The sequence below is a fragment of the Bombus terrestris genome, chromosome 6 (genome assembly GCF_910591885.1).
Source record: "Bombus terrestris chromosome 6, iyBomTerr1.2, whole genome shotgun sequence".
NCBI lineage: Eukaryota > Metazoa > Arthropoda > Insecta > Hymenoptera > Apidae > Bombus > Bombus terrestris.
In genome coordinates this window covers 16,798,808-16,810,933 of record NC_063274.1, presented here as the reverse complement: position 1 = coordinate 16,810,933, position 12,126 = coordinate 16,798,808, and the positions used below count along the sequence as shown (strand labels likewise).

Below are 12,126 nucleotides of genomic sequence, written 5' to 3'. Positions count from 1 at the left end.
AACTGTGGTAAAATGTTATACAGGCTATGCGTTAAACATTATTCACTTTCGATAAAACCTCTTTGTTCAAGCGATTCTATTATTATCGCAAGGCGATTACAACCGACTATATACTTTTTATGCAATACGACCATCGAGACAATATAATCAGTAACGTAGGAGAATTTCATGTGTAAAATCCTTTGTATTAACGTAAAATATCGTGGCCCATCAGAAACAATTAAACTCGTCTCTGTAAAGCGGAACATTTCAACGCGTACGGAATAAAATGGTTAACTACGATTTAGCTACGTGACTGGCGCCATTAATTGCCAATTTAATCGCTTGAAAGAATAATGCATCCTGGTGTCACTAAGTTGTTTATCTTTCGCGTTACCATTAAATACGTTTCCAACGAAAGAATTTTCTTTCTTGAATGTGATAAATTTCGGTTACGCTCGAACAATCTGACCCGTATAGAAACAGGGACGTTACAAATTTTCCAAGTTTGTATCATTTCCAAATTAGAGTATCATAAGTAACGTCGTATAGTTCCCAATATTTGAGGATTGAGGATATAACAGAATATCAGAAAAATAAGAAAATTTTGTTTTTAGAAAAGTTGTAAAAGTTGTAAATTTTGGCTAAAAAGAAGTAGTTTGTTGGAAAAAGTCTATAAGTATATAGTATGGAATATTTAAAAATTGTTTGAGATTATCGAAAAAGTAAAGAGATGGAGGTTCATGCTAAAAGCGAAGACACGAAAATTAATAATTAATATTGATTGTTGTTGTTGATATTGGCCGTTAATAGAAAGATAATTCTCCTCGGAAATATCATCCAGATTTCTAAAATTGATAATAATAAATTTTATAATATCAGGAAAAAGAAAGCTAAGAATAAATTCAACGTTATTCGTATATTTATTTATTTGTTATTTCTTTAACGAAAAATCTCTAAAAATATTTAGTCTAAAAAAATCAATTTGTGTTAATCATCGTTCGATGTTTTGCATTACGTGTAAATAAATAACTTTACACACGATATTGTTCACACGGTTAACTTAAACTTCTACTAATGCAGATACGAAGAGAAACACATACCGCAATTAAAAAGAAGAGAAGCTTGAGAGTCTAGAACGTTTTAGGAAAAGTAATCTTTACGTTATCTTATCGTTTCTTTTAAGCTGAATAATTACCATTCGTATTACATACTTGTTTCTCATAATCTCAAACACAGGAAAGGAACTTACGTCCGCACTTTTTAAGCGGTTTATTTAATATACGCGATAAAACACAGACAAACGAGTATCGTGGCGCTGTTCCTAAGGAGTTGTAAGTCCTAAGCTCTCGGGAGGATTTATGGGTGTTTTTGCGCGACGGAGCGATTTTGAATGTCACTAACCGCGAATCGAGGCAAACTGTCTTTAATTAAAATGGTCAACTTTTTGCAAATGATTTCTTTTTCTTTGTCTCTTAAAAATACGCAACCAAACAACTAACCGAGCACAGTCGTGATTAGTTATCGTGTCGGTCATACAAAGAAGAAATAAAAATGAAAAAATTGCAACGCGTGTTACAGAATTAAAAAACAGATAAGCCAAAACGATTCTAGCAAAAAAGAAGAAAGGAAATCGGAAAGAAAAAGAAAACAACCGTTATCACACTTTTGATAAAACGCATTCAATGCGTTTTATATTGGTGAATCCCGTGCAAAGTCGCTGCGAAAACCGATAAAAATGAACAAAAGTACGATGTGCCACGTCTCTTGAATCGTTTGGCTCGTTCTCAAAGCTCCATAGAATATTTCTTGCAAAACCCATGCATCATTCGTGACGCAAGACCTCTTTGCTAAGGAGCATATCTCTTCGAAACATCTCGTTCCACACATTTTTGCTATGGATATAATAAATATATATATATATATATGTTTACGTATTTCTATAGTTGTTGCAAGCAGACAGATTAATTCTACTTGCGTTCCATTCGACAAAAAATCCATTGAAACGAAAGAAACACACCATTGCAGAACGACCACGCCGATTCCTTTTATTTATATCGACTTTCTTTCTTTCGATTTTTTCGGTTGTTTTTTTTACAGATTCGTTTTCTAACACTATGGAAAATAGATCATAGATGATAATTACGTGATTAATTGCTTGAAATAAGAAGTGAGCGACAGTCGAGTAAGATCAGTCTTAAGTATTAGAGCATCAGATGGATGAGAGGCAGACAGACAGACAGACAGATATAGACGAACAGACAGAGACAGAAACATCGAGAGAATTGTCAAGTACATTATATAGACAGAGGCAGAAACTAAAGGTATAAACTTTATTATGCCACTACGCATTCTTTAATCGTTAACACACCCATGTTCAGTATATAGTTGTAATTGTTTGAACGTGTTGGGTATTTTTTCTTGTGTTAAATTAGCAGCGTTAAGTGTTAGAGTGTTTATTTTTGTACGTGTGTTTGTTCGCTAAACGTTTTGAGTGCTCGGAGATCAGGATACATTTGGGAATTAGTCTTTCTTCTCTAATTCAGACGAGCTGGTAGAAGGGAGGCATTTGGGGTGCCAAGCATCAGCATTCGTTGAAACATCAGCGTCACTATTAATGACGTTGATAACAATTCTATTCTAGTGAAATATTTAGCAATTTCATACTTTCTTGCTTATTATTCTTTGTAATATTTTAGTACGAGACGTTATACACCGATTTCAGTGAAACTTTCTGAAACTGAAACTAGAATTTTATCCCAGGATTGTAATAAACAAAGTAAAAAATATTTGGTTCATATTTGATCGTTTCTATAGTTACTTAATGTTTCAAAAAATTATGTCGAGATATTTGATTTCAAAATAATGTGGTGTTTCACAACTATAGTTTAATCTTCGTTCATCTCTTACTTTTCGCAATTGAATTTGTCTGTTGATATGAAATTAATATAATGGAAAAAAATCAATATAATGAGAAAAGAACAAATTACAACAAGGATACGATATAAAATGTTGGATAAATTTATAAGATTTCGTTTTGATATAAAATAATAGATAAATATACAAAGTTCCGCTAAATTCGAAATCGGTCCACAACACTTCACGTACTTCCCTTACCAAAGATCCACAATAGAAAAATTTATCAAGATTTCTTGCAACTACGCATCGATACAAAGTTCTACGTATCTTGCATTCTAGCTTCTCATGCAAATGGTACTGTGCATCGAGGACGTTATTTTAACACATTATCGACCACCAATTAATTACAATTGTTCTTCGCCATTCGAATGTAACAAACAACTTATCGCAATATATCCACGCTCAATCAAACTATAAAAGAAAATGCAACGATGAGCCAACATTTTTCTATAGCCATTGTACAACGTGGAACAATACTTTCATTTTGCCAATTGTCTAACGTTTGCTTTTGGTTCTACTTCGTGAAACTTGAAAGATGAAACTTGTGGACTCACGCGATTCGTGGGTCGATAATGCGTTAAAAGTTCAGCACTAGAACATTGTTCCCGATGCTACTCGGAAACAGAAGTAAAAAGAACAATCTGCACGATTGGCCACGTATCAACGTCACCAATCTTCAGCTATACTCGTCTTTTCGTTGTTAATAATTGCCAGTAGATTGCCAAGAGACACAGTCGCAATTTGGCTAACAAACTGATTCTATCTCAGTAAAGAAAGGAACGTAGATTCTTTATGAACGCATGCCAAATGCTAAAGAATGCTGCAGTCTAATTTTAATGCGTGCACTTTTCTTGAATTACTCGCTAGTAATTTCTGATATATTCGTTTTAACGAATGGTCATACTATTCTTTCTCCTCTATATTTCATTTTTTATTTCATTTTTTTCTTCTTTTTTTGCTTCCCTGCTACCGGAATTCTTATCATTTATTTATGTTGCGATACTTTTATTTCATTGTCGAGTTTTGATTTCGCATGTATAATTCTTCGCGTGAGAAGTTTATCATGTGGAGGATTTACAATTTTTCATGTATGGATACCGGATCTAGCTTACTTGTACAATCTTAAATACCACGTATGCATTCAGTAAACTTACACGTGTAGTGAGGATTACTAATCGAAACTAAACTATTTCATAATTTTAATTCGATATTCACAAAAATTCTATATCGTACCAATTTTTCTACGTTATGTTATTACGTTATACTTTATTAATCCGTTTTAGTGAGTGGTAATGTAGCGGCGTATAGTAACCACGAATAATAATTTATATATATATATATATTTTTACACAGTTACGTATTTAATGTAGGATACAGTCTTAAAATCATTCAACTAACAAAATCAATAAAATCAATTACCATTAATTTTTATTTCTTCTAAGATCTTTTTCCTTGTAATTAGACGATTTACTACCAGAATTTATTATACACTTAGTTTTTTCCATGTTTCACGTGCCATTGACCCCTCGATACGTGCTACACTCCGCTAGGACCAATCTCTCTAAATGCTTTATGTATGTTTCACACGAATTCATTCATCTAGAAGATGGATGGGCTATCATCACGTACATGTTACCGTTTTTGCATATTATACCAGGTTATAAAGTTTTAAAACAAACGATAGTGCAAGCTATCATGAAAGGGCATTACAAATTCCCAAAGTTCTTCTGTTAAAAATCTATGAAAAATTCCTGTGCTATTTAGTTTTATCGAGAAGGTACAATTTATGGACGTAGGAATAAATGAAAAATCTAGAAATCGCATACAAGAAATCAAGAAGATTAGTATAAATAAATCGAAAGTCCGTTAATTTTAATTAATATTTCCAGTACTTTCCTATGTTGGTCGTATAATTTTGTACATTATAAAATACATATATAAAATACAGCTATACCGTTTCGTTTAATATATGTATTATTTTTAAACGGAATTGGGATCTGCTTATTCATAATTTGCAGAATCTATCTACGAATTGTAAATTATTGATGATACAGACAATAATAGAAAATATATGCTATACACTATACATTTATAAAAGAATTATTATACATTTGTAGATATTATATACGATTGTTTTGTACATTGCAAGTAGTTAAATTTTACGGCATAAGCTTAATGAGTGCAATCGTGGCATTTAAGCATTCCAGATAAATTGAATTAACTGGTTCACGCGTCTGTGTCGAGGCGGACGTGTGAAAACGAGGTTTTAGGTAAATTGTTCCGTGGCTTGGAAATAAAACGGTCGTGGAGATTGCGAGAGGAAAACTGTCCCTTCCGTGTTACTCGTCCATTAAAAATTACTCTTTTAGTCTTTCTCTCTCTTTGCTTGTGCTTCATTAAAATCAACGGTGCATGCCGCTTAAAGATAAGAAGAGTACAATGATAGGAATTTATCGTGTCCTTTCGAACACCATAAAAGAGCTCGTAAAGCTTCGTGTTTTATTCTCCAGATGTTTAACTACCGATGCTTGAATTTATGTGTCGCTATAAAACACGAAAGACCACATGATCGGCGTGCAATTGTTTATAGCTTCTAAATTAGTTTCTTCCACTTTTGATTCACTGATGAAAGCAATATGATCGATATGGTTTGTGAAACACCTTACATTCGTTTCGTGATACGAATTATTTCCTACTTTTTAAAAAATTACATTGCATATTATGTCTATGAATAAGAGAAAAGAAAGATATATCGTATATACATAGCCAGGCAAATGCTTTGTCGAAAAGTTACAATAAATATATAAAATGGTAGTGGATTAATCTTTAGTTTATAATTTTGTAGAAAAAACTGAAGTAGTTTTTATATCTCCGACTTTAAATTTTCTATATTAAATTTTGGCAACACTAAAGTATATGATTTTTAAATTATTATTTAACAAGTGGTAGTACAGCATTAATGACGTACAAATTTTACATTCTCCTAGAAATAAGTTTATCTTTCAACTGTAGCGATATCTGACGAAGATGTTAGCTGTGATTCATTTTGAACATTTATATTTGATTGTTTACCACAGTGGCGCACTTAAAATATTTTATTGCCTACTTTTCGTTTGTTGGATTACAGATAAAGTATAAAAACTCCAACGGTCTATTGAGATTTTTACGATCAGTTTCTGCTGTTCAAACTGCTGTAAACTTTATAATGCGAGCCATAGTCCCGTAGGAATTTTTTATGTCTTATGTAGACTATCATAGTACAGTGATTTGAAATGCTTATAAAATCCTTGAATCAGTTTTGAAACAAGTACTTGTACATTTAAATCCTAACAATACCAAACAAACAATTGTATCTTAAGCTTGAAAAACTCAAAATTTATATCTACTGGTTTATTCCTGAAGAACTGTATACTTACTCACGAATTAAAGTTATATGAAACATTCAACTATTATATTCACTGTCATTTATCAAAAGAGATGAAGATATTTGTATTGACGGATCTTTAATTTTCTATAATCAGAGTTATAAATATTTACTATTTTTTGTCAATTTCTTAAACTATGATAAAATAAAACATCGAAATACCATATACATGTACATGGATATATGTGCTACCACTCATTAAGGAAATACTACGTTATATCATACTTTTATTATTTTCTCTACAAATTGTACCTCCATTCACATGTCCATTCACGCGTGATAAAACTAAAAATACTAAACATTCGAAGGAACACGATTTGTCCGGATTCCATCGTCATCTCTACCCTTCCATCATTGACGTGATCGTTTGATACTATCGAAAGTAGGAACAGCAATTGACCATTAACTATGTCATCTAGAATAAAGTGGAGCATGTAATGTGGTTGATGTCGCAACTGAAGAAGAGGAGATCGGGAAAGAGGATAGAATTACGGTGACCAGCGGTTAACCAATACTTTCGTGCGGTGCAACGTTCCTTTAGATTGACGCTATTTCACGAGGTAAAAAGCAACGAAACGATCAGACATCGAACACTATTTCCCGATTGTCCTTTAATCCCTTGCGGTCCTGTGTTAACTCAGATACAGCATTGAATTTTATGCTAAATCATGTATACTCGTACAAAGTTCTTCGTGTCATTGATTTGAACTTAAATTTCTCGAAACGCTTTAATGTGAAAATTAAATTTCAATAGTTCAGATTCTCGGTAATAACCGTGTATGGTTAGTAACATGAAGTTTACACTTTCATTAGACATCAGAAAAAAAAGAAACATTTTGTAGTACTAATTACTAGCAATCACAATATTTTATATACCAATGTTAAATTTATTGAAAAATAATATTGCCTGCTTTATATACTATTGATTTTACAGTTTTTTAAGAATTAATCCATTAAGGACAAAATAATGACCAATGATGCGTAAAAGCTAGATTCGATACATGATATTACATATTGGAAAACGTGAAAAAGTACATATCAGAGGTATATAATACTTTACAGAAGCCTGTAAAAATTAAAGACGAAAGAGATTCCCATGATAAAACAAAGTTTGTTACGACATTATAAATACTTCAATTTCTTCAAATTTCGTAAGATGTTAGGACTTACGTGGAATAGTAAACAGTGACAAAAGGAAATATTAAACAAATATCCGGAGTTCTTTTCCCAAAATACTTTTTAAAAGGTATTAATGCAACATTGGTCCTTCATGAGTGAAAGCTGCACGAAAAGACGAATGAATTTCTTTAATCGAGGGACAAAGGCAAAACCCTGAACAAGACAAAGGGAGAGACTTGAGAGCACACAATATTCCAATTAACGTTAAATGCCGGTATTCTAAGTAACAAGGAACGTTCAAGAAATCTTGCAGAAAGGATTAAAGGCTCTCGAAACCGGTCCTAGGGGAGATCGCGGGGAATACGGTGACTTAGCCGGAACTCCCCGTTAAAATGGCACCGTGTAATATCAAAGCGGCAGGAGTTGACTGTGGATCGAAGGAAAAACAAAATAAGACAGCCTGGTTAGCCGTTTCTTTTCCATTTCCGAGGCAAACGACTCGTTTCGTTGGCTCTTGTGTTTATTGGCTTTCGCGTTGTTGAATTCCTGGCGAGATTTATGTCGTGAACGAGGCCGAGTGGCGCGTGTATATATGAACGTATGTCACTCTCCTAGCATCCGGAAGAGAGAGAAAGACGTACGCTGCTCGTGCGTGGATGGCTGTTTGGGTTACGGTTAACACGTGGACTCTGCTATTGCACAATATTTGTTAACGTATTGCGGATAGGTGACGAGACATCTGACGCTTCGTATAGATATATTTTACTAAAAGATGGCATTGTGGAGACCACCAACACTTAAGGAGTTTAAAAGTATCCGAACGTTTACATATTTTTGACAAGATTTAGTTTGATTGTGAAATATAATGGAATATTAGGGCGATGCGATTAGATTCATTTCTAAAAGATAATACGCAATAGAAACACTGACTATAATTATGAAATCTTGTAGAACCGTTTCGTTGGTTGACAAGCTCTTTATCTTTAGGTTTCTTAATTTCCGACTGACAAGTTAGATTAAGAAAATTCTCCTAAATTAGAAGCTAGAAAGGCTTCCGACGCTTATAAAACCAGTGACATTCGAATAGGAAATATATTTACAGAGGAAATAGAAAAATAAATAAAGAATGTAAGTAACTGTTATGTATAACAATTTCCAAGTTACATGTCATTATGCATGGTATGTTGCAAAATAGTAACAAGAACAGGTAACTGTTGTCAACACAGTTGGAAATTCACGTTAAAAGCTCTCAGCAGAGATACACTAGAAAAAGTTTGTTCGATCGTAGATTTATCTTGCAACAAGATTAACGAAAAGATAGAAACTGCCGAGTGAATTAAATGAGAAACTTTTGTGATTAATTGTCTAAGTTTAACGAGCCAGTAGGAAATTTTACAGCGTATATAGTGTTACTATACTATACTAGTAATTTAGAATCTGAAAATTTGATATACAATATACCTAATACAAGACATATAATGAATACATCCTATAATTCTTAATCTAAGGTTTAATTCTACTACGTTCTCTAACCATTTTGGATTTCAAAAATTCACTATGCTGATATATTTTGATATTGGCTTTCCGGAATAAGCATTTTGAGCTCAAAATGCAAGTGCAAAGTCCAAACACGATTGCTTATCCCGAAAAGCCAATATCAAAGAAGTTCTTTAACCAATTTTTGACTCAATTGATTTTCCCTATCATTAAAAACATTTCCAAGTTTCAGAAAAATATGAAGAGATGGTTGTTAATATGTGCGATCTTTATTAAAGATTTATGTTAAACTTTTCCTCGAAACATCAAAAATCTTCCTATTCGTTGAGATGAAAATAAGCTTGAAACAGAAATTCGGACACCGTAGCAGTCTTAATTAATCGACTCAATGACCACAGACGTATTTCTTCTGTACATACGATACTCGGACGTTTAAATGTACACTTTCATCCAAAACTTTCCTTATTAAATCTCGACACCTCTGCTGAGAAATGCAGCCATCCCTTAGAGTCCACGATTGAACCGTAACCCATGAGCAATAGCTATATTGTCTTCCGTGTAAGTTTTTACGAGTTCGTAAAAATGTACCGTCTGTGTGTGCTATGCACAGTGACTCACGAACATGTTCGCATACTCCTAGAAACTTTTTACGTATATATTATACAAAACACTTTAGAATTTCATTAGCATTGTAACAAAACACGACTATCGCAACTATATTGGTAAAATTTGAAACGAAATTGAAAATATATATAGAAGTTGCAAAATACAACCTTCAGAAACCTAATTTATTCGTAATTTCGACACTGCGCCGGTGCAAAATGCAAAATGTATATATTGGAAGCATACACTTTACAGAGGTTACCAAGCTATTTGAACAGACAAGTATTCGCTGCATTAGTAATCCAAAATATTTGGTCAAATCATCTTTATCAACATTAGTTATTTCAGATTGCTATCCACGACGTACATTAGTTTTTCACTAGACGTGTATTTGCAGCAGGTGTCTCGCAGCTTCTATATATATTTTTTCATTCTATTGTACAATTACTAGTACTATTATTTGTGCTAGTACTAGAATTGTACTATTACAGTCATGATAGTCGTGTTCCATAAAAGTGCTAACGAAGTTTCACATAATTTCGTATAATGCACGTAATATTAAGTTGAGTATAACTTTACTCGCCGTTCGTTAATGCATATACCTCGAAGAATGTTATAAAAATTAAAACTTATATCTTGATTATAGATGGACGTTACGTAAAAAGTAACAAGATTCGACGTGCTCTTTCAAAAAAACATTAATGTAATCTGACTTTGATTAATAAAGTTCGAGAGAGACTTTTTTCTAAGAACACATTACACAATCTAACATATAAAAGAAATTCCATGGCAAGTGTTCGAATACTTGCGTGAGCCACTGTATACCATCATGTATGTACAGCAATGTACACGTGTCAGAGTGGGTAGTGGCGTGTAAAACGAGTTTGCAGAGTGACGGGTGAGAGTGCAATTCAGAGGTTACCGTCCATATCGAGCAATGACGGGAGTACCTCTTGATCTTGCGTAGGGAGGAATATAGCGCCATGACGGCGCGTACGTTACTCCATTTTTGCGAGCCCCTTGTACTACGGGGTCTCCTGGCTGCAGCTGGTATCTCTGTATCGAGGCCATTGCTCTCCAAGGATTCCGAGGTCGTTGAGGTTGCGCTCAGTCCCGGGGCATCCTTCTCCAAGGACCCTCCGTGGCTCGAGAAGGTGCCTCGACGGTACAGCTCCGAAAACCTGCGAAGAAGACAGAACCCCGACGGGTTGCCTCTCTCACTCTCTTTCTCTCCCTCTCGTTTAGCCCCATTCGCTCGATTTCGCGGGAATTCCTCGCTTTCTTTCGTTCTTCCCTCTTATTTTTCCTCTCTTTCCTCTCATTTGTTCTTTCTTCCCTCTCATTTTTCCTTTCTTTCCATTTCTCTCCACTTTTTTTCACTCGTTCCCCACCTTTCTCTCAGTTTTCCTTTTTTCGCTTGCTTTTTTGTCTCACCACCACTTTTCAGCGTCACCTTTCAACAATCGCACAAGCTTTCACTCTCACTAGCATAGCGGTTTCATCGAGATGTTACGCTCGCAGACATACCCTCCCGTTCTTCTTTCTTTGTGTGTATGTTTTCGTAGATATAGTTGGGATCAATGCCTTTGATTGTTTATGTTAGGTTTCTCCAAACATTTTTAGATACGTGATTTTGTTTTCGTACATGCAAACTACTAACCATTCGAGCGACTTCAACAGTTGTTGGATGTTCTTTCGATAACTTGGATTTAAGACATGTACACTTATAACCAGTTAACAATGAAAATGGTGTTGATTAGTTTATTAACATTGATATTAAAAGTTAATGAATATTGGAATCAAGGTACAAACTATATAAGGAATCATTTAGGATAAACCGCAAATAATAACTAACTTCCTGAAATATTGAAAAGAAAATTACAAAAAATATAAAGTACATGTAAAAAATTATTTGCGTTATCAAGATAGCAATTAATCGCACAAAATATTCATAATTTTGATATTATCATTTATACTTTTTAAAGAATAATCATCGAATAACTATGAAATCAGATATCCTTTTATTAATTTATAATTTGTCAGCTGGTCAGACTTCTACTACTATACTCAAACATACTTGGTCTGATTGACAAAATACATAGCACGATTGAATAATTTTAAACAGTCAAAGATTTTGGTTCCAACTATAATTATCGCACATGCTGCAATAAATTAGTGAGAATGTTTAATGCTTTCGTTGTCAGAATACACGTTATTTGATAAATATGACTCATTAATCTTCCTTTTGATTAGTATAACGTAGTTATATTAATTGTGCTATTATAATAAACTTGTGCGACCATGCTCTTTATTTTAAGTCATTAATATTGCAATAAACATTGTTTGTGTGATATTCATATTTCTTTGCTAATTAATATATAGAACTTCGCCATGAATATAATTCTACGTCTTAAATGTGCTTTGATAATTGAACGAATCTACGACAAAAGGTGCGTTAAAATTTCTAAGATATTGAGTATAAAAATCTGAATATAGTGTATTATTTATAATATTAATTACTCACAAATCGAAGTCTAATTTTTTTATTTGTATATTTTGTATATACAAAATACTAAACTGTCATG

The 12,126-nt window shown here is 33.4% G+C and overlaps 1 protein-coding gene across 8 annotated transcripts in view; it reads right to left on the bottom strand.

The window, feature by feature from the left end:
• LOC100643994 (potassium voltage-gated channel subfamily H member 5) overlaps positions 1-12,126 on the bottom strand; it is a 206,341-nt gene that overhangs the window by 57,467 nt on the left and 136,748 nt on the right. For 7 of the 8 annotated variants that reach the window (XM_048406906.1, XM_048406905.1, XM_048406908.1 and 4 more), the window contains one exon: positions 10,492-10,722. The exons of the other annotated variant lie outside the window; for it this stretch is intronic. In XM_048406906.1, coding sequence (XP_048262863.1) covers positions 10,492-10,722 — 231 coding nt within the window. The remainder of the gene's footprint in view (positions 1-10,491; positions 10,723-12,126) is intronic. 8 annotated transcript variants of the gene reach the window in all.